The sequence below is a fragment of the Rhododendron vialii genome, chromosome 9a, assembly GCF_030253575.1.
Source record: "Rhododendron vialii isolate Sample 1 chromosome 9a, ASM3025357v1".
NCBI classification, from domain to species: Eukaryota; Viridiplantae; Streptophyta; class Magnoliopsida; order Ericales; family Ericaceae; genus Rhododendron; species Rhododendron vialii.
The window spans coordinates 14,463,694-14,490,878 of record NC_080565.1 but is presented as its reverse complement, the minus strand read 5'-3'; the positions used below and the strand labels follow the sequence as shown (position 1 = coordinate 14,490,878).

At 40.7% G+C, this 27,185-nt stretch overlaps 2 protein-coding genes and 1 non-coding gene across 5 annotated transcripts; 2 read left to right on the top strand and 1 right to left on the bottom strand.

Moving 5' to 3' along the window:
- Positions 1-6,247: 6,247 nt before the first annotated feature.
- Positions 6,248-7,609, bottom strand: LOC131299647 (uncharacterized). The gene is made up of 2 exons (XM_058325231.1): positions 7,131-7,609; positions 6,248-6,992 (listed from the first exon to the last, which is right to left on the bottom strand). Exons 1-2 carry the CDS (start codon positions 7,607-7,609, stop codon positions 6,248-6,250), a joined length of 1,224 nt encoding a protein of 407 aa, XP_058181214.1.
- A 9,073-nt stretch (positions 7,610-16,682) lies between these two features.
- Positions 16,683-26,166, top strand: LOC131300754 (uncharacterized). Of its 3 annotated transcripts, XM_058326734.1 has the most exons (7): positions 16,683-16,750; positions 16,995-17,077; positions 17,632-17,764; positions 19,236-19,832; positions 20,715-21,210; positions 21,870-21,951; positions 25,855-26,166. In XM_058326734.1, exons 2-7 carry the CDS (start codon positions 17,033-17,035, stop codon positions 26,056-26,058), a joined length of 1,557 nt encoding a protein of 518 aa, XP_058182717.1. In that variant the 5' UTR covers positions 16,683-16,750; positions 16,995-17,032; the 3' UTR covers positions 26,059-26,166. The 3 variants fall into 3 exon arrangements, with proteins under 3 accessions (XP_058182717.1, XP_058182716.1, XP_058182718.1); XM_058326733.1 differs by lacking the exons at positions 16,683-16,750; positions 16,995-17,077 and having other exon boundaries at positions 17,339-17,764; XM_058326735.1 differs by lacking the exons at positions 16,683-16,750; positions 16,995-17,077 and having other exon boundaries at positions 17,622-17,764; positions 19,331-19,832.
- On the top strand, positions 18,498-18,605 carry LOC131302139 (small nucleolar RNA snoR100). The gene has a single exon (XR_009191614.1). It is a non-coding gene; the product is annotated as a small nucleolar RNA snoR100 (small nucleolar RNA).
- Positions 26,167-27,185: the final 1,019 nt, after the last annotated feature.

The window sequence follows — 27,185 nt, the reverse complement described above, 5'->3', positions numbered from 1 at the left end:
GTTCGGATCGGGTTAAAACGGGGCGGGGGAAGCAAATACCATACCCGCCCCATTTGCCTATCGGATCGGGGCGGGGAGGTCGGAGGCGGGGCGGATCGGAGGTAATTGCCATCCCTAATGGGTTTCAAAAGAGTAATGGGCTATTTTGACTTGGTCTAATGGCCATGTGGCAACTACTCCCTGATAAGCTTTACTTCCACTTTTCATGGGATGGTTCCAGAATGTCTAAACAATTACATTTAATCTTGGGCCTTTACAATTAAGGCCTACAATTCCAATAGCCCGAATCCCAATTATACCAAAAATTAATTGGGCCCTATGATCCATGGCCCATAATTTTAATTTATGATCAGATCAGGTTAGAATTAATCGGGCCCAGTCAACATGGGTTCGGCCCATTAATTTTGTTCCAACAAATCTTCATTTGATGGCCCAATTTAATCAAATTCTAATTAAATGGCCTTCCAATGCTCGTCCAGGACTGGGTGCCAAAAACGGGTGTAAACAATGCCCCCCCTATGCCTTGATCTTGTTCAAGATCTAGGCTTGTAAATTAGGACAAAGTATAGTTTTTGGCAAAAACAAACGAGTCTTTATCACTGGGTGGTTTGAAAAATATAAAGATCATTAGGCCTAACTTAGCCTAAAAATCCTTTCGAACGTTCAAATTTTGAAAGATGATCAGGCTTTAATGAAGCCTAACAACTTTTCAAATCTCAAAAAACGCCCCTAATTAGATTTGGACGCCCCCATATTCTAAATAAATCTCAACAGTTTCCAAGATAAAAACCCCACTGAAGAATCCTATTAGCAACAATAATTATCACCTCCCTAGGCCTAGGGGACACGTGTCAACACCCCAGGCCCTGCATTGGCTTGCATGCAGTCTTTTCAGCCGTCAGGACTTCTTTGGGTCAATCAAGAGTCCAACTCTTGGGTTAACTCTTCGATTTTGATCAAGGAGAGAAAGAGAAACAACGACACCTCTTGAATCTTGTACCATCCCTCATAAAAACCTCATTCTTGAACTTTCATTCCCTCTCTACGTCCTCTCTGTTTCTTCCTTTCTTGCACGAAATAAACCCAGAAAAACCCTAACTTACCATTGTACCCGTTTGATCCTCTGGTTTGCAACAAGAATGGCCACCCACAAAGCCAATGCTCCTCCCCCAAACCTTAACAGCTGTGCAGTGCAGATTTGAAACATTCTGGCTGAGGAGAAAATAGCGATTACAAGTGACGTCTTAGTGGTAGCCAACGCTAACAGGGTCGGGCTTGGCCCTGCCTTCCAATTGGGGTTCCCTTCTCAACTCGCCCCCATGTATCCACTGGTTGAAGAAGTCCTTCCTTTCGAATCTCGAAGCCTCAACTGGAGTCGCTTCACCACAGATATACCAAACAGACTTTGGCACAGACCTGACGCCAAATACGTTGAATGGCTCAATCGAGTGATGGAAGCCAAAGGAGATTTGTGGAAGCAGATCGGCATCAGGGATGCTATCCTACTCAGCAAATCCCTGATCGATATGGATAAGCATCTTTTCCTTGCCGCTTCTCAATTTTGGTCTGTCACCACGAATTCATTCCATTTCAAGGTAGGCCTCACGAGCCCCACTCTCCAAGATCTTGCCTTTCTGACGGGCCTTCGTCCCCATGGGATAAAGGCCAATTATTTTCTGTCACAAAAAACTCCCTATTTTTTATATAAAGAGCCCCTGTCCTTCAATCCTTTCATAAACTATTATGCCAAAAAAGGTCCTGTTGAGGAGGATGAGCACGTGGCCTTCCTCCTATATTGGTTCAACAAATTCATTTTCTGCATCTCTGCGAATAGGGTTACCAAGGATTTTATTGACTTGGCATGTGCCCTAGCTTCTGGGCAGAAGCTGGCACTAGGCCCCTTGGTCCTGGCTCACCTTTACCGAGGTACGAAAGAGTTGGTAAACAACAAGTTTATATTTACCCCTGGTCCACTATGGATCATTACTCTATGGCTATGGTTCTATTTCCCCAAATTTGCCCCACCCATGAATAAAAATTTAGAACACGCCTGTTATGGTCTTCATTATGTTGACGCTCGTGGTCTAAGATATGCATTCGGGGCCTACTTTAAGTTCTTCTATCATGAACTTGTTAGTATGGACAAGAACTGGATGCCATTTGCTAGAGATACCGTACCTTGGTGGTTGAAGCGTGAGGCATCAGATCCGGGTGATGACTTTGATGACCACTTTGCAATATGGACAAGTTACTTGATTTCTTGTGACCTCATGTATGGCATGGCTTTTAGTCCCACAAACTACAAGTGTGGTGTTGAATATTACAACACGGCTTAATTTGCCAAGCAGTTTGGCCTGAGCCAGCTTACACCTCTGCCCCCATACCAGTCCTTAAACGAGGACTTCATTGATAGACCAGTGATTCAACCAAGGGAACTGGAAAGAGTGAGGAACACCCTATTAGAGCTCAGAAAGAACTTCAACTTTCACTCCTACGTTGAGCGTACTGATAAGGGCGCCAAGTTTGATAGCTGGTGGGGAAGCTATACAAGAATGCATTTCTTCAATCCATACCTGGAGGTCTTGACCATGCTTCTGCAAGGTCCTGCTGGAGCGCCTAAACCTGGCATTCACATGTCTTTACAATAGATCAGTCATTCACCAACCTTAAGTACAAAAAGAAAAGGTGACCCGAAGGCTCTTTATTGCTTTATTCTCCTTTTAAAACTCTGAAGCTTGGACTAAAATCTTCTTCGTAATGGCAGGTTTGGAAGATGTGCCCAAAGACAATCATGCAGCCCCCTCGGCTCCTCAAAGATCAAAGAGGTTGAAGTCAACTGCCAAAAGGCAATGGCCAAAGGTATAAACTCTTTAGTCATTCGCCTAATCCTTCAGAATAAGGCAATAAAGCTTTCATTCCTCTTTCAGGCGTCAGAGATAGTGGTTGCTAGAAAAACTAGGAGCAGTGCCAAGACCAGTTCCCCTGAAACTAATCCCTCGGAAAAGGTCTACACCTTTCTCATCTCTATTCCTTGTGCTTTATTTGAATGCTCCATTAACTCCATTTCTTCCAGGCCACCTCCAAGATCAAAGAAGGATGAGCTGAGTCTGCTCCCACCAAAAAGAAAAGACTGAGAAAGAAAACTTCTGCCCCAGTCGACTCTGAAAACACCGTGTCTGCTACAGAACATAATCCTATCGTAAGGATGTATTGTGACAGGAATTTCCAAGCATTTATGGCTCCCCATTATCATTAACTTCCCATTGTTTTCAATCCTCAAGAGCTCGACGACTACTTTGAAGAAGAGGCAGAAGCAGCAGATGAAGAACTAAACATGCCTAAACAGGAACCTGAACATGAAGCATCCTCGAGGACTCTAGAGAGGCCTAGGTCTCCAATCATACAGTCCACACCGCCAGCCGATCCTATCGTCGAGCCTAAGTTTGTCAATGTGCAGGAAGAGGAGAAAGACGAGGACCTGGATTCTTTGTTCAAATCTGCCCAGGACTTGTTAAAGGTAGCATACTTCAGGTAGTGGTCTTGGTTCAACTTCTCAGTCTGAGTTTACTCCAGAAGAAGTTAACGAGGCCAAGACAGCCCTCAAGATGGCCCTCCTTCAGAGCTTTAAGGCAGTCGTGCATCCCACCAGAGCCTCAAACATCAAGAAAGCCATGGACGTGCTGGTGAAGGCAAAGGCCTTGGAAACAGAGGAGACCTCCCTGATGAGCACACAATATTGTATATTATTGTGCTTAATATATCTCATTTTCTATATAATTATGTTTATTGTTGAATAATTTAGATAATATTGCGCGTAAGGTATGTTTCTCCTGATTTCAGGTAATTTACGATAAAGTGTTGTTGACATCCAATTTGGCCTGCCCACTCAAGCGCGCAAAAATGATGCCGATATCATCATCATAAAGTCCAAATAAAAATAAGAATTTTTACTGTATTCGGATCCCAATCGGATAACGTTAAAAAGAATAGTCAAGAGCATCACACAACAATGCGCGTCACGTGTGCCTCTTGTTTCATCTTCTACACGTACGGAATTGGAAGTGCAACTTGAAAGCTTCACTTTTATGTGCCAGGAAAAGAAAAGCTGGATGAAGACAAATAGATATTATCATATATAGTATTATAATATGTTATGCATGATAATGCAATTGCATAGTATGATACAGTGTATGACATTAATATGCCTTGTCTTGGCTGCCAACAACAAGCCCCTTTTCTCTTACTTTTTCTTCTCTTTTTGTTTTGTTTGTTGCCTATAAAAGTAGCCAGCCAGTGAATGATAAAAAAAAATATATGGAGATAATCAGTAGGAGTTTTCTCTTTCTTTCTCTTCTCTCAAGCCAAAAAATGTGAGTCTTCTCACTCTAGCATACCTTTTCCTTTGCAAGAACTTCTCTTTTTCCCTTAGTTTTCTCAGTACTCTTTGGAAGCATTTAAGGCCTGGCCCTTGTAATTTGCATTGTAATATTTGTCGCCTGGAATAAGATTGTAGTTTTATAAATTTTCCTTTCGATATCTTTCCAAGTTGTTAGACTGTTTAGTTCTTAGTTTAAATTCTTAAAAAGTAAAGATTGAGGTTTGGTTGTGAGTATTCGCAAACTACTCGGCTGTTTCTCACACTAAATTTAAATCTAAGGTTAATATTAGTGCGAATCCCTTAAAGGTTGAGAACGGAACGCCATTGGCTTACCTCCGTTGTAAACATCTTTCTGGCGCGCACTAGTATCGATCTTTCATATTCAGGTAAATAATAAGTAATTATGTTTTTAGTAGTTTTTAACTTTTCCTTGGCAAGTCCTTTGTCAATGGAAGGGTAGTCGTTATAGGCTCGGCCTGGGGTGAATACCATCCTATGGCCTAAGTAATTCAATAATTCTCACTGTTAAAATCAATTGTATGTGAATATGTAGTCGAATTTCTCCTTTAATCGATTCGAAACTCAAAAGTGTTAAGCCTTTGCTTATGCGTCGACAGTCAATTCTGGCACGCATAATACTGGGTCGCTGTCCTTTTGAGGGTTCGACCAACTTCTTAGAGGAATTCGATCACACTTGCATAGTCTTCCGGTCGAGCACACAAATTACCTGTGGGACTTGATTGTGTAATTTAGTGAGATTATTGAATTATTTAGGCTACATGCGGTGTAAACCCTTGGCCCGAGCCTATCATTTAAATACTTGCAACCATAATTTTAGTTTAATCTAGAATTCACCAAAACAATCACCAAAAATCAAGGGTTGGCTACCTACAGCTACAAACCACCACTTAGACCGATTGAGCATTTCATTCCGATAAACCGCTCCCTGTGGATCGATCTCGGTCTTACCGAGTTATTCTGCAACCGACTTGAGAGCCCTATGCTTCGGGCTAGACACCCAGGAATACTATCTTTGGTCGCAAGCACTCCCTCTAGTATTTTCAAAAGGAATTCCCCAACATGATTAAGTCTCATGATTCTTCTACCCCTGAGCTCAACAAGATAAATGCTAAGCTGGCCGAATTAGACGTAGTTGACATGGAACTAACAAGGTTCAGTACTGAATGGAACCAGCTGAAACAGGACGTCAAGACCAATGAGGCTAACATCACTGCAACTTCCAATGAAATCCAAGACCTCAAGACTAAACTGGCAGAAGCTGAAGGTCGTCTAGAAGGACTTCAGATGGAATCCAAGAAGCTGGCCAAGTATCATGATGAGCTGAAGGCTGGATCAAAAAGTCAGAAGATGAAGTTAAATCTCCTGGTCGAAGAAATTCCAAGTCTCCATGGGCAGCGGGAGACATATGAAGTCCAGCTTGCTAGCTTTGACACCTTCTGGGAGAAGCTCAAGAACAGCCTTGAAGGCCTCTTGTAGGTCTTGTCCTCTAAAACTTACTCCTTCTTTTGATTTGGGCCTGTAATAACTTTAAATTTGTTCCTTTTATGCCTTGCCTGGAACTTTCCTATAAATGGCCTAGGGTACTGGTTTGATTTGATGATATGTGGCCTGAACTTGAGGCCTTTATGAATTTGGCATAACAGGTATCATGGCCTATGTTCAGGCCTTACTAGTAGCTTTTTATGGTTAGTTAGATTGATTTTCCCCAAACTCTCTCATTTCCCACATAGTAGGGTAATGATGCTTTAGGTACTTTCCATTCGTTAAATATTTGAACAAACCACCACTTAAGTCCACAAGAAGATACACGTTACCTCTAAGGACTTAAGCAATCTGGTAAGGACCTTCCTAGGTCGGGGACCCGTTGCCATATCTTGAATTCTTTTCCCCTAAAGGAAATACAGCTTTCCAAACCAAGCCACCTTTAGAAAACCTCTTCTTTCTCACGCGTTTGTCATAAGATCTAGCAACTCTTCTTTTCTGAACCAACATGTGGTCAAGGGTCGTGAGTCTAACTTCATCTAAGTCTTCAAGTTCTACCAACATAGCCTGAGTATAATCTGCAGGAGTGAGGCCATGTTGATATGCTATCCTTGCTGACTTCATTGCCACCTCCATTGGTAGGACTGGGTCGTGTCCAAACACCAACATATAAGGGGTTATATTGGTAGCTTCCTTCTTTGAAGTTCTGTAGGCCCATAAAGCCGCAGAAAGTAACTCATGCCAAGCCCTTGGGTTGTCGTCCACCATCTTTTCTATAATATTGACCAAAGTCCTATTGGTGGACTTGGCCTGGCCATTCCCTTGTGCATAGTAAGGAGTAGAGTTGAACATAATGATGTTTTGTTGGGCAGCAAAATTAACCACTTGTTCTCCCATGAATATTGTACCCCTATCTGCAACCAAGTGTTCAGGCAGTCCAAACCTATGGATGATTCTTTCCTTGATCACCTTGATTACTTCTTGTTGATCCACAGACTTTAATGGCACCGCTTCTGCCCATTTAGTAAAATAGTCTGTGGCAACCAAGATGTAAGTATGATTTCCAGAAGAGGGCGGATAAATTTTTTCAATCACATCAAGGGCCCAGCCTCTAAATGGCCAAGGTTTGACAACAACATGATAATCAGCTGCAAGGACACGTTGAATTGGGCCATGGGCTTACCATGGCTGACATCCTTTTGAAAAATGAATACAATCCTCTAAAATGGTTGGCCAATAGTAGCCATACCTTCTGATCAACCATCTCATCTTTATCCCAGATTGATGGGCTCCACAGATTCCTTCGTGGACCTCACTCATGACCCTCATGGCCTCAGGGTGCCCTAAACACCTTAAAAGTAAGTCATCCTCAAAGCTTTTCTTGTATAATTCATCACCCACGAGGATATAGCTCATAGCTCTTCTTCTTAATTTCCTTGAGGCTCTATGATGGGGCCTCTTGAGGAAAGAAATAATATGTGTACGCCAATCGTTCTCGAGCTCATCGTCTAACTCTTCTCCCGTGAAATCATAAGTAAATACTTCCAGTCCTAGACCTCTTCTCCTTACAGAAGGTAACAATCTCTTTTGGACTGTCATAATCTTACGAATAGTTTCTGGAGCTAACCTCAGGCCTGTAGAGGCCTGAGCCAAGCTGTTGGCTTCAGTGTTCATACTCCTTGAGACGTGTTTGACCGTGACCTTATTAAAATCTTGAATTAATTGCATGGCTGCCATATAATAAGGGGCTAAGTCCTCACTATAGCATTTGAATGTCTTTGCCAAGTGATTGATAACCAGGTTTGAATCCCCAATAACTTGCACTTCTCTGGCCTCTAGATCCCTAAGAATTTCAAGGCCTATAACAACCGCTTCATATTCAGCTTGATTATTTGTACATGGGAAATCGAATTGAAAAGACAATTCAGTCCTCAGGCCTTGGGGAGAGTGATAATTACTCCACAACCTAAGACCTCTTGAGTCCTTGATCCATCAAAAAACAGTGTCCAAGGAGTGAGTGATAATTCAAAAGTGCTCAACCCTTGTTCCGATCCATCGTCGATATCTACGCATGGATGATCAGCAAGAAAATCTGCCAAGGCCTGGCCCTTCACAGCTTTTTGTGGAATGTATTGAAAACTGAATTCCATTAGAGCTAAAGACCATTTGCCAATTCGGCCTCTCATGATTGGCCGAGAAAGCAAGTATTTAACTAAGTATGTTTTACTCATAATGTAAACCAAAACAGGGAGCATATAGTGCCTCAACTTTATTGCCGAAAAGTACAAGGCAAGACAGATCTTTTCAATAGAAGTGTATCTCCTTTCACAAGGAGTCAACAACCTACTTAAATAATAAACCGCCTATTTCTTTCCTTGAGCGTTGTCTGGAGCCAAAAAGCCTCCAATAGAGCCTTCAGCTGCTGAGATGTAGAGTTTCAACGGCTTGTTTTTTATGGGAGGCATAAGGACTGAAGCCATTGCTAATTAGCTTTTGATCTCATCAAAGGCCTTCTGATGGCTTGCCTCCCAAATAAAAGTGTCATGGTCCTTCAGCTTTAAGAGTTGAGAAAAGACCTGGACCCTTCCGGCCAGGTTTGAGATGAACATTCCCAAGAAGTTGAATGAACCTAAGAGCTTCTGTAACTCCTTCTTGATGGTAGGAGGTTTTGTTTCCATAATTGCTTTGGCCTTGTTCTTGTCAACCTCAATTCCTCTGTTGTGGATCAGAAATCCAAGGAATTTGCCTGCGGACACTTCGAAGGCACACTTCAAGGGGTTTACTTTCAGATCAAACTGTTGCATCCTCAAGAATGACTTCCTCAAGTGTTCCAATTGTTCGTCATAGGATTGAGACTTGACCACAATATTATCGATGTAGATTTCCATAAAATGGTCAATGAAATCATTAAATATGGCATTCATTACCCGTTGAAACGAAGCACCTGCATTTTTCAGGCCGAAGGGCATTACGACCCACTCAAAGGTTCCTAGGGCTCCAGGACACCTAAAAGCAGTCTTAGCAATATCAGCCTCATCCATGAAGATCTGATTGTAACCAGAATGTCCATCCATGAAGGACAAGACCTTGTGACCAGAAGCTCCATCTACTAACTGATCTACAACTGGCATTGGGTACTCGTCCTTTGGAGATGCCAAATTCAAATTTCTGAAGTCCACACATACTCTGACCTTGCCGTTCTTCTTAAGGACTGGCACAATATTAGAGAGCCAAGTAACATACCTGGCCGTGCATATGAACCTAGCGTTGAAGAGTCGTTCGATCTCATCTTTGACCTGCAAATAGACTTCATTGGACATCCTCCTTGGCGATTGCTTGAAAGGTCTGAATTCTGGTTGAATAGGAAACTTGTGCTCCACTAGGTCTCTGGACAGACCTGGAAGCTCCTCGTAAGTCCAGGCGAAATAGGACTTGAACTCCCTTAAGAGCTGAATAAACTTTTCCTTGACATCTTTTGGGAGAAGTTGGCTAATATATATAGGCTTGGGATTCTTTGAATCTCCCAAGTTAACTTCTTCCAAAGGATCTTGCATGTCAGCTTTTAGATCATCCAACTTGGCTGGGGCTGCTTCAAGGTCTTCCAGTCTGATTTCGTCGAGATCTTCAACCAGGTTTTCATCCTCATTGATTACTTCGGCCGCACAAGCTGAATGATCTTCCTCTGATTCTTGAACACACATCAGCCTCCTTTCAAGCAAGTAGGCTTCAAACTTTGATAGTGTGGCGTGAAGGGCCACACTCTTTTCTTCCTCTGAAGGGTTTACTAACATTGAGAAAGGCGTTTGAATGAAGTCGTAATTGGCCTACTTGATTCCGTGATCATTGGACCGATTAACTCTTAAAAAAGTGCATTTACTTCTTCCGCTAACTTGTTGCCGTGTATAGGAGCTATCTTGTGGCGGCCATACTTGTCAAGGCCTGCCACTTTCATTGGACCCACCCCTCCATCGTATAAATGGGCCTCAGCATGATTCGTAGAGGCCTGGAAAGGTCTGCGGTCAGCCCATATCACCTCCACATCGTCTTGATTCCAGAAAATAAGGCATTGGTGAAGGATTGAAAGAACTGCCAGGCAAGAGTGAATCCAATCTCTCCCCAATAGAACGTTGAAAGAAGACTGTGAATTAACAACAAAGAAAGGTGTTGTTAAGGTCTTGGACCTTACTGTTAGGTTCATAATCAGAATACCTTGACAAGCTATCTCATTTCCATTGAAATCAGTCAAGGTTGAAGTGCAAGAGACTAGGTCTTGATCAGTCTTCCCAATCTTCTGCATCATAAACCTAGGAATGAGATTGGCTGCTAACCCATTGTCCACAAGAAGACGATTGATTGGCATCCCATCAAGACAACCTGTGATGTACAAGGGCTTGATGTGTTTGTTCATCTTGAGACTTGGTCTTTCAAAGATCACACTAGTTGCCCGATCGTCAGTCTTCCCTTTAGTCTCATCCTTTAGCACAATCACTGAAGGCCCGTTCAGCCCTACAAAGAAGGACTCGTTTAGAATTTCAGCAATCTGCCCCATCTCCACAACATCTCTTTCCATGGCTGTTGGAGTGTTGTCCTTGGCTTCCAGATCTGCTAGTAGGATCACAACCATGTTGCATTGCATATTAGAACCATGTCCAGGCTTGAACTCCTTGGCCTGTGGATTCGTATTCGACTTGCCCCTCGAGTCTGACCTTGTAGGTTCAAGGGCTGTCTTTTGGAGCAAAGTGACTTGTCTTGGTGGAGGCTGAATCCTAGCTTCCTTAAGAGTTCTTTCCAGGAGAGGTTGTTTCTTGGATACAGTTGCTTGCTTTGGATGTGGTTTGGTAATGGCCTCCTTATACGTCTTCTTGAACAAGTCTTGCTTCTGGGGTAAAGTCTTTGGAAGAGGCTCAACGATAGCCTCTTCCATAGTCCATTCCAAAGGCTTGTATACTCTTTTAGCCTTAGGTTTTTCGACCATAAGCTCTTCCACTAGGATCTCCATCTTTGTCTTCCCCTTGGGATCATTTTCATTCATGGGGTCGTCTTCATTCATGGGGTCGTCAACTAGGTCTGTCTCTTCCTCAGCCCTTCTAGCTGCTTGTCTGAATCGTTGGCGGCTTCTCTTCTGAGATTTGGACAAAGGCGGAGGTTCAGAGGGAAACTTTGGATGTTCAACCCTATGCCACTCATCTGGATGAGTGACTGGAGGTCTCACGACCCTTGGCTTGCCCTTGGAAGGAGCAGAAGTCCTTAAATTGCCCAGCTCTTCTTCAACTTCAACCTACCCTGGCTGAATTCGGTTGAACACAGATTCAAGTACAACCCTTCTTCCTTTAGACCTGTGTGACTCTTCAGACCTTGGTTCAGTCCTTCCCACGATAATGCTCTTCAGGGCTGGTTTGCTAGGCCTGCTAGGACTAGCATGATGACCGCACTCCGTGCATATCATGGAACAGGTTGGCATTTTTGGTTTCTTCACCCCTGTAGGTCTGGACCACCATGAATTCTGCTTTTCAAACCTTTTGACCCTTTCAGTGCTGAAATCTCTCTCATCATAACAAGGATCCCAGTACCTGCCTGGGTTGGACTTGTAAGCTGCCCTGGAAAGAGCTCCCAAACTTATCTTCTGCCTAGGAACATTCCTAGGCATGCCTCTCATGTCGACAGAGACCATATTTGTACTCAGTCCTGAGGGGAAAAGATTGCCGTCGACCCCCATGAGCTGTTTCTTCTTCTCAGGAAATTTGAACTCCCCCTGGTCAATTTTGTCCTGGATATCATTTCTAATACTATGCAGTTATTAGTTGTATGACTCCAAGAGTTGTGGTACTTACAATACTCTTTGCCCTTCAGTTCTTCCAGAGTTGGAATCTTGTGACCAAAGGGTAGTTTGAGCAGCTTGTCGGCCAGGAGTTGATCAAAGATAGCTTCAGCTCTACCAACGTCAAAAGTATATGCCCTGGTTGGCCTATTAAAGGTGTTTTGGACTGGTTGTTTTGTGGGCTCCATCTTGACAAAGGCCTTGCAAACGTATGACTTTTTGTTGATGATTTTAGCCATTGCCACGTCCGGGTCTGCCTCTGCTTCCACTGCAGCAACCTTGTAATTAGGGTCACGGTAATACGTTCCCTTGGATGTTGTCTTCTTGTCCTGCTCTTCTGCCAAGAACTTTTCATAATGAGAAGCCTTAGAGGATAATTCAAACAAGTCTCTGAATTTTGTCCTATAGAACTTCTTCTTCATTTCAAAACCCATGTCGTTTAATGCTATACGCATGTGTTCGGCCTCTGGAAGGACTATCTTGCACTTGAATCAAGCAGTCTTAAAACGTAAGAGGTAGGACTCTACGGATTCTAGATGGGTTTGACGATAGCATGACAGGTCTGCCAGCGTCACTTCTGGTTCTACCCTGTATAACTGCTGGTGGAACATCTCCTCCAACTGTGCCCAGGTCTGCACGGAGTTAGGCGGCAAGTTATTGTACCAAGTAAAGGCTGTCCCCATAAGAGAATTGGGAAAGAGCCTCAACTTTAGAGCATCAATGGTTCTAGCCTCTCCGCATTGAACTTGAAACCTAGCAATGTGTTCCACTATTGACTGCGCGCTTTCACCATTGTAGGTCTGGAATTCTGGAACCTTATAGCCCTTTGGGAAAGGTGTATTATCCACCTCCTCGGTATGAGGTTTCCTATATATAGGCCTCCCTAAAGGTCTGAAAACCAGGTCCTAACTGCTCCTGGAGCAAGTTCAGGACTTGATCTCTTCCCATAGTAAGGTCTGGCATAAGAGGCGGCTGCGGGTGTGCCTCTTGTGCTTGTTGGTTCTAGGCTGGACTTGCCCCCCGAGTATCAGAGCTTTGAGGAGTATGAGTAACTCCTTTGTCCTTTCCAGAGCCTTGGCCTCCTTGCAAAGGCCTTTGGTCCGTCTTGCCAGGTTTGTTCTGATCTTCAACCAAAACAAACCTTTGATCGTCATTTACTGGAGGCGACTGGGCTCCTCCAATTACGACTCCCTTCTCCTTTTACCCCCCGAGTGTAGGGCTGCTGGATGATGTAGCGTGATAGAATGTTTGAGGAGGGGGAGGTATCCCCAATAAGCCAGCTTGGTCTTGACCGTTGCCATAAACACCAAACTGTGGAAAGCCCTGCTGCTGAGGAGCGAGCGGTAGCCTCTTTGTAAGCGTAGCAACCATTTTATTGACTGTTATGGTCAGAGGTTCCAAGGACTGAGAGAACGATTGTGAAATTGAATGTGTCACATCGCGGGAGATCTCACGTCCTGCCAAAAACATATAATTTTTGACGCTGTCAGTAGCGTCGCTAAGATCTTGAGCACTGATTAGAGGACTAGATTCCTCGAGTAATGGCACGTCGACTGCCACTCCCTCAGGACTCTGTGGTAGATCCGGAATGGGTGGATCTGATTGTTGCTGATGTTGCTTCCTTGCCATAATAAAACCCTTAGACGATTAAGGTCCCACCGGGCGTGCCAAAAACTGTTTTGGCTCCGAAGTTGCTCAAAGGACTGAGCGGGTGTGCTAGGACTTGTCGCGTCCAACGTAAAGGACTGAGTGCCCCTTTTCTGACTTCTTAACCATGAGGACGATAATGCTGCAACTAAGGGCTGAATTGCAGTGAAGGTCCTTGATTTTGCCTCTACGAGCGAGAACTTAATAATTTCCTAACCGTATAGGAAAAGAAATAACAATGTAGAATAACTTTATTATATCGTAATAATAAAGTTAGGGATACAAGAGAAATATGAATAACTTTGTTATGTCGTAATAACAAAATTGGGGTACAAGAGAGATAGAAATGAAGGAGAAATGAGATAATTGCTTCGCTAGGAAGGCTTTGGTTTTAAGCATTGAGCTTGATTGGTGTGTGAACCCTTTTTTCTTCTTGTCTTCTAGTATTTATAGGCAAGGTGCTCCATAGTTTTTGCATGTGGGCAAAAAGACTGCCCATTTTCCTTTTACTGCATAACCTTGAGATCATCGGCCAACATTTTCTCTATGGGCTGCCACGTGTCAAAAAAATCCAATGAAGTCAAATGACTTCTCAACCTTTTTCGGTCGTGGGCAGTTAACAAGAATAATGGGCCACGTGTTGCTCTTCCACTTCCTTTTTCCATGGGTTTCAAAAGAGTAATGGGCTATTTTGACTTGGTCTAATGGCCATGTGGCAACTACTCCCCGATAAGCTTTACTTCCACTTTCATGGGATGGTTCTAGAATGTCTAAACAATTACATTTAATCTTGAGCATTTACAATTAAGGCCTACAATTCCCATAGCCCGAATCCCAATTTTACCAAAAATTAATTGGGCCCTACGATCCATGGCCCATAATTTTAATTTATGATCAGACCGGGTTAGAATTAACCGAGCCCAGTCAACATGGGTTCGGCCCATTAATTTTGTTCCAACAAATCTTCATTTGATGGCCCAATTTAATCAAATTCTAATTAAATGGCCTTCCAATGCTCGTCTAGGATTGAATGCCAAAAACGGGTGTAAACAGGTCTTTAATGCTTGAAAAAGTTGGGACTTCTGGAAGTGTTTTGTTAGACTAATTTGTGCAAAATGGGTACTTGAGTTAATTGTTTGTCTAGGTGCGCTGATAATAAGACTTTTTGTCTAATTACAATATTATTTCTTACCAGGACCTAATTACAGTATTTGAATAAGATATTTGACAATTTAACTTTTTGTTCTTATGCGTAGAAATTTTGATAAATAAATAAATAAATAAATATATATATATACACACACACACTCGCGCGTATATCTGATAAATGCGATGAATAGTTAAGTTTCATTTGATATAATTTAATTGAAAATGAATTTTCTTTAAGGTTGATGTGCCCCACTATGCTTCGTTTCTAGGTCCGCCACAACTCATGAGGCCCCGTTCTATTGAACTTAATTTAAACTTAATTTAAATCTGAAAGTTTGTTCTTATTTGAATTTTTTTTGCATTTGTTAGTTTTGCACCAAACTTTCATAGGTTATTATTCGTCTCGACAAGACAAATCAGAAAAGTAAATTTTTTTTACTTTTACCCAAGTATTTTGAGAAATAACCACTTTTTAATAAAAAAAATGTCATTTTATTGCTAAAAATGGTTATTTCTCAAAATATTTGGATAAAAGTAAAAAAAAATTACTTTTCCGATTCCTCTCGTCGAGACGAATCAATAACCCACAAAAGTTTAACGCAAAAATAACAAATCCGAAAAAATTCAAATAAAGACAAAACTTCCATATTTAAGTTAAGCTCAAGCGAACATGGCTCACATCACATGTGTTTGTGTACGCTACCCGCCCCATCGGTTCCCATCAGCGTGGTCAAACGAAAAATAGAGATTTAGTTTAAAATCAAAATGGATGACCCGGATGCACCGAGCGGGCACCACGCTCCGCACTGAAAAATTTCTCGAGATTTTTAGACACCAAATAAGGACCAGTTACACAGTGTTCTAAAACTCGAAAATACTCGGTGAGTACTCGATGCCTAGCCGAGTAGAGTTAGGGCTACTCGGTGGAATTACTCGGCCAGCCGATTACTCGGCATTACTCGGCGAGTACCCGGCGAGTACCGATTACTCGGTAAAACGAGATTACTCGGAAGTGGGGAGAAAATCGAAAAAAAACTGAAAAATGGGATAAAATACATAATATGTTAAATTTGAAGGGTCGTTAGTGTAATTTCAGTATAGTTTTATACTTACCCTAATCGAGTGAACACACCAATCAAGCTACTACTGCTGTTCCTCTTCTTCTTCGAGGAATAATTGACTACTAATTTCGTACTTCGTTTTATTTGGTTTGAACGTTGAACTTTGTAATTGACTATTAATTTCGTATCTGGTTTCATTTGGTTTGAACGTTAAGCTTTGCAGTGGACTAGTAAAACTTTGCAATGGACTAATAATTTTGTACTTAGTTTCATTTGGTTTGAACTATGAACATTGAACTTCTCATTATGCATTATGAATATCATTTGGAGAACATATAAAAAAAAATTTCAAGTAATTTCTACTCGCCGAGTAATCACTGAGTAATTGCCGAGTACTCGGCATACAAGGTACAAGGTGGCCGGCCGAGCGAGTACTAAGTACCGAGTTTTAGAACATTGCAGTTACATCAACATTTGCGTTGGCTATTGCTAACAGTTGGATTTGGGTGTCTTCTTTTGATTTAAATTTAAAACTAATCATTATCCAACCACTTTCAAACTTCGAACAAATGGATTAAAAACGGGTCTCCCTGGCTCTCCCACTATTACAGCGGGTCACAGACAATTACCACCGTAAAGAGAGTTGCCGCAAAATTGTGATTCCTCCAAAAACACGTTTCAACAGTTCAAATTGTCGACGGCATACCACGTGTGTGGTACTCGGCTGACACGCAAAGACTTCTTGATTCCAATCGTCAAAACTCTCCTCACTTTACCAGTTTGACCAGCTTAGACTAGAGAAATACTAACACTTTACAGCTTTTGATGTAGTCCTTTCTTCCAGAATGTGAGATTGCGCAGGATTATCAACGATTGTTGGTTTATGGAGTGCTTAAAAGCCATTAGATTTTGAATTTTGGATTGTACATTATATTTTCCGACTATGACCAACCAAGAATCGACCAATCTTGATTCCTTGATTTTGGGATCACAGCATGAGAAAATAATTAATTGTGGATTCTCTAATCTTGATGTGAATAAACTGCTTTGATCGGATTTAAAAAAAAAAAAAAGTAATTAAACTGGACCGAGCAAGAATAGAGTGAAAGGGAGAGAGGAGTGTATGTATATACATCTACCTCTACAGCTACGGGCCTACGGCAGCCGCAGAAAGCAATGCATTATTGCGACTGAGGTCCCGTTCCAACTAACCTTTCTTTTTAAAAAGTTCTTTTTCTTCAATTTTCAAACTCTAATATAATAAAAATGAAAAATAATTTTTTGATTTTTCTTGCACCGTACAAAAGATCTCAATGAAATCTATCAAACAAGATTCATATTGGTAAAAAAATTATTTACATAAACATATAATTTTTAGGCTTGAAATTTCCTTCTTTTTTTCAAAACCTTCCTGTCTTAGAGTTGAAACACCCCCTGAAATTGCTTGTGATGAACGAAACCTGCTAACCTAGGGTGATGATGGATTACGAGAGGATCGAAAAGAGGAGCCATCATATAGTGGTAGGTACCTAATTAGAGCCCGTTCCAAAATATTTTTTTAAAAAATAAATACTTATTACTCCTATATATTTTTAAATTAAAAAATAATATAAATAAAAAATAATTTTTTAATTTTTTTTGCACTTTATTAAAAATCTTAACGAGATCTTTTCATATTGCATATTTTTAAATTTCAATAAAATTATCATTTTTGAGCTTGAAATTTCTTCTTAAAACATAGGTTCTTATTTCACGTTCCGGAACGGCACTTTACTCCTACTAATTTACACTCAACCAAACCATCTCTCTCCCATTTTCCCCGCTCCAATTTCCTTTCCTTCCTTCTAACTTGGGTTTTCGTTTTCTAAATTTCTCTCGCCCCAATGCGCTAAATGACATTTCGTTTTCACGGCATTTCGTTTTCCGATTTCCCACTGTTTGGATTTACTAATTTTGCTTGTGATATCCACCTTTTGATCTGTCAAATCTCGAGTCTGAGAAAATCCGCAGCAATCGCTTTCGCTTCCGGCGAAGTGAATGTGATTTTGTATAATTTATCTGCTTGTTTTATTCAGGGTGGAAGTGGAGGATTATCTCCTGGAAAGTTGAGGAATATGCTTCTGGGAGTGGAGAATAAGAAGGAAGAAGAAGAAGAACTGGAGCACACCTATTCCTTGAGATCTCAAACTTCCGAGATCAATGACTCTGGTATACTATCTTTTTAGTTTCATACATTCGTGTTATGCAAGCATATTTACTCCTTTTTCTTATTTACATCATAAACGGGCAAAGGAGGGGCAACCGGCCCTCCCTGGGCGTGACCGTAAGGCGCAGGCCCATCAACCTTAAGTTTCTACCGTGCCACCAAGGGTTAGTGATCCTAACCTCCCCACAATGGCTAGTGGATCATAGCCGTGATCCCAGAAGTGCAAGGTTCGAGTGATTGTGATCCGCACGACTCAGAACCTTAGACTTCTTGACCACCCAATGACCCAAAACCACTTGGGAGTAAGCCATTTACCACTAGGCGACAACCCTTGGTGGTTATTTAGCTAACCATGGAGTATTGATCCCTTTTTTTTTGAACAAGTACTTCACTTTTGTATTGATCCTTTTTTTGTTAGTTTATATTCGTGGAGATTATATTTTTCTCAGTTTTGGGCGTAATGGGTCTGCTATATTCTTTTTGGTTGCTAAGAAACTAGTAATTGTGTTCGAGATACATGTAGTGGGGATGCATATTTTCAGTTCAGCTTCGTTATCTACAATTTTTTTTTTAATTGCAAAATGGAAAGCAATTGGATGTTTGAGTTTCATATGATATGGTTTTGTGGAAAGAAAATACTGTACTTGCTTGAGTTAGCAAAGATGGTTTTTGAAAACCCAATTTAGGATCAATGGAATTTCATTTTCTTTTGTGCATACCAATGTTCTGGACTATCAATGAAGGAAGCATGGTAATGTGCACATAAATTGATTTGGGTCTCTAGGCCTGCCCTCTCTGATGCCATTTGACTTTGATTTAAGGGCATGATTTTATAACAAAACGCCCTTGTAGCTCCTCGGTTCTTGGAGGTTTAGGGGGGCCACTGTTTTAGTGGTATTTTGAGAACAGCCACTTTGTGCATATATTGCCAAAGGTTAGGTCTGTCTCCAATCATCCCCCACCCATACCCTCAATGATTGGGGACTAGATGGGTTATGTTATGTTGTTGTTGTTGTTGGAATTTCATTTTCTTTACTCGGTGTTCTTGTTGACCAATAAGAGGGAGGGTACCCTGTTTGTTTGGGAAAATGACGGCTCAGGACGTGTTTTGATAATTAATATCCGTCAAGGACAAGCTAAGAACATTTGTTAATGCTGAAAATGTCCTTAGCAGGTATTAATTATCAAAACACGTTCTTGGCCGTCATTTTCCCTGTTTGTTTTGATTCAAAGTAAAACCTCAAACACAAAACTTATTTGGCCATTTGCAAGACAACATTGTCTTGTAGACATAAGACTAGAGTTTGAATTGTTCCACGGTTAAAGAAGTATTGTAACTTTCTGTTGAATCTATGGGAGTCTCGTTATTAAAACAATCATTCTTCTTGTTGCTGTAAAATTTGTTGGATGCTTATTAGTGTTTGTGGAAGCATTACGGAAAAAGCTTATGCTCTGGTATGTGGGCTTAATTAGGTGGTAGCTGTTCTGACAATTGCAAAGATTTGAATGTTGTAAGCGTACTGCCCGATTGCCCAGCATCCACTACAGCTGACTCGTTTCCCACACAGATGGGTTACGATCGTAGACTGAAGGATCACTCTTCAGTGAACTCGAGAAACAAGTATCAAGATGATAGTTTTCTAGATTACGATAGTGGGCATGATAATATGAGTGCATCTCCATCAGTCTTCGAGTTTCAAAAGGCAGACCGGGCCTCACAAAGAGTTCCCCTCGCGCCTTTCTCGAAACCGGCGCCATCGAAATGGGATGATGCCCAAAAATGGATAGCAAGTCCAACATCTAACCGGCCAAAGAGTGGGCACCCTCAGGGGCATTTGCGGAAAGCAAGTAATTTTGGAAGCCGGCAACCATCCATGAAGCTTGTAGCAGAGGTTCCAGATCATTCATTGGTTCCATTTGAAGAGCCAGATATGAAAAGGATTGACTACAGCCAAGCCAAGAAGGAAAATGGTGACAAGTTTGTTAGTTGGGAGGCTGATGCATATCCATTACCAGATTCCTATGCGAAGGCAGTGGTCATGATTGAGAATTGTGTCGAAGAATCAGCAAGTAAGGCCATGTTTGCCATATTTGTGTTGTTTCATTTGGTACATTATCTGCTGAAGATAGTTTTCAATTTTCCAACACCGCAATCTAGTATCAACCATGGGTTCTTCGTCAATAATGTAATTTAGTAGTCTTATTACTTCATCGTCTTCTGTGTTGTGGTGCAAGCATATGACGTTAGTTGACTCTGTTATTTTACTTTTCATTGGATTTCAGAATGAATTAAGACTGACTAGAAGTTCAGAATTCCTTGTTTTCATCTGGAGTGAGAAGAAAATTCTGCTGATGAAGGATGAATTGGCCGTGTTATTTTCTATTCACGTACCTCAATCTGTAGCACATTTGGATAGTATGGAATTGCATACCTAATATTGTTGTCCCGGTTGTTTGAAGACCCAAAAACCAAAAGAGGCAGTTTTAGTTAGATATCCACATGTTTTTGGTTGTCAAGCACCTGCACCAAAATTTTGACCTTTTGGTTTAGATACGCTACTAGCATACCTTAGGTGCGTTTGGCAAAAGATATGAACGCTCCTGGCAGGAATTCCTAAAAGAGCTGTCAACAGTTAAAATTTCTGTTGTGTTTCTCAGTCCCATGGTTGTTGTGGGGCCATAAAAGCAGTCCATCCACACTGAACTTCCCTGACTCGGATTAAGGTGTAGAAAAGTGGCTGGAAGAGATTTCTAAAAGTGGCTATGCCAATGTACTTCTGAATGTCAATAGTCTCTAATGTTTTACTGTTAGATGTAATTCATCGATTGTTGATTGTTACACAACCTAAGCAGCGTCGTACTTTGCGTAATATCTTTGATCTGGTAAACCTCAAATATTATAGCCTTCCCTGTGGCACTTTGAAAATATCTTTGATTCTGATCTTCTTGCAGTTAATCTAAGCCGTCATGATTCCTCTGTATCTATCCATAGTGCAACAACATTTGTTTCTCCGCCATCAACTGCTAGATCGGTTTCAATGAGGGACATGGGTACAGAAATGACACCCATTGCTAGCCAAGAACCTTCCAGGAACGGAACTCCTGTTAGGGCAACAACACCAATACGCAGTCCAACTTCTTCAAGGCCACCAACTCCTCAAAGAACTACAGCAGCTTCATCTCCCACTGATAATCCAAATGACCATTTGGATCTCAACAAAAACGAGTTGGCTGAAAAAGAATTACAGATGAAAACAAGGAGAGAAATAAAGGCTCTTGGAACTCAGCTGGGCAAACTGAATATTGCTGCTTGGGCTAGTAAAGAAGAGGAGGAAAAGGCTGCATCTACCTCACTTAAAAATGTAGGAGTTGAACAAGCAGCAAAAAATGTCATTGAAATCCGTGCAGCAGCTTGGGAGGAGGCAGAGAAAGCCAAGTATTCGGCAAGGTTATTTTTACTCAATTATTTATGCTTTCTAGCCTGGGGCCATGTTTCTGTTGTCATGAACTTCATATATTTTCTTCTTGTTTTGCACTGCAGTCCCTCTGGTCTTCTTGTTGTGTAGGAGTTTCAACTTGTTTCAACCCTTTGATTATAAAGCAAATAGAATGTTGTCTACGTGTAAGATTTTGATGCTTGTGTCTGAATGTGTGAAGTTGACTTTCAAAGTTGATGAATTCCAAAAGGAGGAAATAAATGCCATGTGCACGCCTCAGTTGGGGCATATTTTATTAGAAGGAAGGCAACCATCATACTTCCTGCAAGGAGGTTGACCAGAAGCATAGAAGTATGTTAATGCCTACAAGGCTACAAGATATCTGCAATTATTTTTGAAGAAGTTCTAAGTGTGTACTGCTTTATGTGTGATGCATTTAATTTTCCATCGATAACAAAGACATAACGGTGGGAATGGTGACATACCTGTATTCTGTATGGAATAATATGCGAGGAATTACCTGAACTTAGTATAGCAAAATGTGGCAGTTTTCAGAATAAAGAATTCATTCGACCATAAAATTTCTTTCATTGTCTTGGTTTGGGTCCTCTGTGAACGACACTTTCAAAATGTCGCCTGAGATATGGACTTATTCTTACTCTCTTATCAGGTTTAAACGTGAGGAGATCAAGATACAGGCATGGGAGAATCATCAGAAAGCAAAAACAGAAGCCGAGACGCGGAAAATTGAGGTATGGATCACTTTTGCCATCAAAGATTTTGTTCTTCATTGACATCGGGCTTTCTCTATTCATTTGCACTGCATAAACTTGCTACCTTTGAGTTAGGCGTGAAATGTTTGTCCTATTCCGGGCATATATGGAGCTCTCCTGAAAAGCTTGTGGTTCCCGATTATGTAGTCTAAAAAACGTATCTTATTACTATGTGGGACTCCATTGCCCACTAGTCCAGCAATTGGAGGAAACACCCCTCTTCAGATTACCCTTGAAGCCAAGCATTAGATACATTTAGATAGCCCGGTTGACCACCACTACGAGTAGGTTTTAATCACAAAGCCTAAAATTCTATGTGCATCTATATGAGTATCAACACTCACAAGTCACAACACTTTTTCTCATGCCACTCATTCGCTTTCCAACCCACCACACTTGGATACAGCTCATCCTCTTGGGTAACATATTTATACAACCATGACAACACACAAACCACTACACGATGTACAGCTCGAACCACATGGCAGCCACCTAGACCCCTACCTAGATGCCATGACCAACTCTAAACCATCAGGACCCCACAGTAGGTAAAGAAAAGAAGCCAAGATATTGAACTTTCTGAGATAATGGATCAATCTCTGCTGGAATTGCCCTATAGCCGCTATTGATCCTCTCTCTTCCTGCATTATCCCTTTTATAAACCCTTGGTGCCTCCATATCTATATAGAAGGAAAAGGACCCACTCTCTCACTCTCTCTAAAATTTTATAAAGGCCCAAATTTCTTTCCCACTACCTCCTATTTAGTTAACAATTCCCTTGACTAGACCGTTTGTAAGAAAAAGAAACACTTCTCAGATACTGGGCTGGGTAAATAGTTCACTGACGCCCTTCTCGGAGGATAGGGAGGGAATTTCGCATCGAATTCCAGACCATAGAGGACTTCTAGCAGCTATATTACCTTCAATGTAATGAATTTAGGAAGGTAACATTTACTATTAATATGTGAAAGTCAATAAAATAGCCAATTTACAAACAAAATGCCGTGCCAATTAAATACGGTATATGTTTTTATTGTAAAGTGATGAAAATGCATAAATGTATGATCAATTCCAAGAAAAATTTTGGGCTACTTTGGAGGATCTATCGTGATGATTGTGACGCAATTACGCAAATAATATTGTGCTCCTAGGAGCAGAAAACGTTGTGGGGTTCCTCTTGGACTGATTGTTGGAAGAACTTACCTTGTCGGATAGCACACAGAAACTTGCTTTTGTGTGCAATCTATTTGCTGCATCCTGCATTACAAACGCGCTACCGATGGCAATAATGCACATGGGTTGAGTATGAGTTTTGTACTTGGTTTGACTGTGCTGCTATTTTGACTTTTGTTCAAGGGGTGCACAATGTGATTTAGTTTTTTTTCTTAGCAAAGAGTCTTACTAGGGCTTTAATTCGGCTAAACACAACATCCCTTCCGGTGGGCAAGAGAGGTAGTATTCCCAGGACCGGCCCAGGGGTAAGCCCAGCAAGCCCTTGGGCTTGGGCAACAAGACATATATATATATATATATATATATATATATATATATATATTGCATGAATGATGCCTTGGGTTCGTGGGTCAACAACATTTGCTAAAAAGCATTGGGACACCGGTTCGACTATTGCGAGCAACATGCTCAGTTTTTTATTTTAAGAGATATATATGGAGTATATCACACACACACACACACACACACACACACACACACACATATATATATAAATCTTCAAGTAAGAACCTTATATGCGGATCGCCCCATTTTTTGCCTTTCCCGATCAAATTTCGATGATCCGAGCCACTCAATGTGCTCAGAACGTGATTTTAAGGGTACCCACGAGAAATCGGCAAAAAAATGACCGGAAAGGGCTTTGATTTGAGCAGTTTTTATTTGAACCGTTCCATAAAAAACAAACAAAAACTGCTCGGATGAAGCCCTTTCCGGCTTTTTTTTTGCTGATTCCTCGCGGGTACTTTTAAAATCACGTTCTGAACACATTGAGCAGCTTGGATCGTCGAAATTCGATCAGGAAAGGGAGGTCTGCATTTTATTAAAATGAGGTGGTCCTTATTAAAAGGGGACTCATATAGAGAAATATACGGGGTGGTTCCGGGAACAACTAATTAGACATCTAAAAAAACATATCATAGTTCCCGATCAAATTTTAATGATCCGAGCCGCTCAATGTGATCAGAACATGATTTTAAGAGTACCTACGAAAAATTAGCAAAAAAAACCGGGAAGGGTTATACACACACATGTACACTTTTTGAGAAAGCTCTTGCAAGAAGGATTCTGTCAACAATAGCTCATACTTAAGTCTCGAGGAATGCGGGTTCAACTCTTTTGCCCAACATATGAAGTTTTTTTTTTTAACCTTCTCATTGAAACTAAGGCTCTGTTTGGAACCTAGAGAAAAACTAAATAATTTAGAAGGAAAAACTAAGGCTCTGTTTGGAACATTGGGAAAGAATAGAAATAACTGAAAAATAAATTAGAGTAACTTGGAAGAAAAATTGGAAAGAAAGTTGATTTGAGATTTGAAAATTTTCCCTTTTTTTTTTTTTAAGAACCAAACAAGGAAAGGAATTTTTTTGAAATTCTCTTTTTGTTTCCACTTTTTTCTACAAGTCAGCCTAAGACTATAGTAACAAATATTTGTCACTAAATATCTTTAGCTACACTTTTTTAATAATATTTTTGTGACAATAATTTTGGTAATTGATTTTGGCGCTCCACTTTTTGATAATCACACTCTAATATTTGTCTTCTAGTGTTCAAAATATATATACATAAAAAGACAAATATTGGAGTGTAGTTATCAATATTTAGAGTGCCAAAATCAATTCCCATAACTTTTTGTCACTAATATAGGTTAGTGACAATTTTTGCATGTCAATATAGGTCAATTTTCTTATAATGTGATTTGAAGAATTTGCTTAAGATGTTTTTTTTTAATCAGATCGTGCTAATCATAAAGCACTAACCAGGTTTTCATTTTAATTTTGATTTTTTTGATGTAATTCAAACTAAAATCACAATATAACCTCTCTCTTTTTTTACTTATTTGTTTTTTTTAAAATTTTTATGACTACTATAGTAATAAGCGGGCAACTAATTTTGCGGTTGGGCTTGGGCAACCCAAACGTCGGGGTCGGCTCTGAGTATGCCTCAGAGGAGCTAGTCACTCCTGGTCCGGAATGCATATACCAAAAACTAGAATAGCGAGGCTGCAAGGTTACCGTCCCAATGGTTGAAATTTGTTGATGTGTTTGAATAAAGGCTTTGAAATTGTTTTTAGCTGCTATTTGCTAGTCTGCCAGTTCCATGTCTGTCTGTAGATGGTTCAGCCTTTCCGTTTGGGTTATAATTTTTTTGGAAGAGTAATGCCTTTTAGCACAAATCAAGTAATGCCTTTAGTACGAGTCCAATAATGCCAATCCTGCCGTTCATATCTTTACACTCTTAAATATATGGCGTTTACTTATAAAAAAGAAATAATGAGTCCAATAATGCCAGCCACTGTAACAGTTATGTAGACAGTGAAACTTGTTTCTGTACCCTATGTTTCATGTGCTTAAAAGTTAAAAGATCTAATTCCGAAAAATATGACATTTATAATAATAATACGACTCTGATTTTTTTTTTTTTAAATTACAAGCGACATTTGTGAATCAATTGTAGGCATTTGGTTTGAAGCCTAAGGACCTGTAGAACTCTGCATTAGTTTGCAAGGAAATTTGAACCAAAACAAATTGTTTGCAAGGCATTGTCCCTTAAAAAACCAGTTTATGTAGATGGTGAGACCTCTGTTTGAACTTGTGATTGCGGACCCCTGAAGTTTATCTATTCTTTCTAACTAATGCTTGTGGTTTTCAGGTAAAGGTGGAAAGGATGAGGGGACGTGCACACGATAAACTCATGAACAAGCTAGCAGCTGCGACGCACAAGGCTGAAGAGAAGCGGGCAGCAGCCGAGGCCAAGAAAAACCGGCAAGCCACTAGGACGGAGCAACAAGCAGAGTATATCCGCACAACGGGTCATATGCCATCCTCATTTTCATGCGGTTGTTGCTGCTGTTAAACCTCTATGAATTTGTGTTGCATAGATTCCTTTATGTTTTTGCCTTTACTTTGTCCCTGTGGACATTTGACCGGTCATTGGAATGAAAGCTTTTTCTCTTTGGCATCAGTACCAAGTACCCTCTTTTTTTTCTTGTTTTTGGTGGTTTGAATCTGGCAATACAATTATGGTAAACATGTTTTTTTCCCCCCTCCTCTCTTCGGCATTATATTGCTCTGTTGGCTGGTTCTGTTCTTCGGCCCAATACACTGTTTTGGGTAAACCAAATGTACACCGGATAAGTGTAGGACCTACATCCACAAATGATCCAGGTTGATCAATTTGTTTAAAATAATTTTGAAGGGTCATTGTAAAAAGATTACCTCAATTGAATATTAATTGGTGACCATGTTCTTGTCTTGTTGTTAGGATACTAGGTAACTTGGATTACTGGCGGGCTTGTGACATTTTGTGGGCAATGTGCCCTTAAAATTCTGGTTTTAAGAGGGCCGGATCGAGGGAGCGCTAGCAGAACGAGCACTCAATTTAGAGTCGCCACTTGGCTTTGAAGGTTCGACACTCAATGAACCGAACTTGAAACGCTTTTTACGCTATTTGATTTGAAAAAGTGAAGGTACAAGTCCGTCATAACCATATTTGGGTTCAGGAGCCAGGTTACGAGAGGGAAATGGTTTTAAGGCACTCCTCTCGCCCAATTCAAAGATTGGTCTCTACTTAGACATTTTGTGAAAATATTCGAGATTCTTCTTTATTAATTAATTTTTTTAGTCAATTAGAGCGGAGAACAGTTAAAATGGGGATTAAAACTGTAACAATTTGCAGGATGTGATAATATAGCATAGATGGATGATTTAATAAGCAATTAATGAGATAAAAATCAAAATACTGCTGAAAAGCTAAAACAATGCATTAATCGGAAATTGGCACGAACAGTGATCAACTTGCATGTAATGATCTACGTGCATACAAGCCGACCAATGCGCGCAAACCAGCAACCAGCGCGAGTGAATTAGTTTGTCACAACAGACTTGATTTTTATCCCTCTTTGGGTTCTAGAATGACCAGTGCTCACCCAGGTCCAAACCAATAGTTTATACGCAGTTTAGCAAATAATAATTACAAACAGA

Bases quoted from the DNA above. Each gene is read 5' to 3' on its own strand.
- LOC131300754 (XM_058326733.1), top strand. From the start codon at position 17,449: ATGACATTTCGTTTTCACGGCATTTCGTTTTCCGATTTCCCACTGTTT. The intron at 21,211-21,869 runs GTTATTTTTACT...CTCTCTTATCAG, and splicing joins AAAGCCAAGTATTCGGCAAG to GTTTAAACGTGAGGAGATCA. The intron at 21,952-25,854 runs GTATGGATCACT...TGTGGTTTTCAG, and splicing joins CCGAGACGCGGAAAATTGAG to GTAAAGGTGGAAAGGATGAG.
- LOC131299647 (XM_058325231.1), bottom strand. From the start codon at position 7,609: ATGCAATTAATTCAAGATTTTAATAAGGTCACGGTCAAACACGTCTCA. The intron at 6,993-7,130 runs GTATGGCTACTA...TTGGCCATTTAG, and splicing joins ATGAGATGGTTGATCAGAAG to AGGCTGGGCCCTTGATGTGA.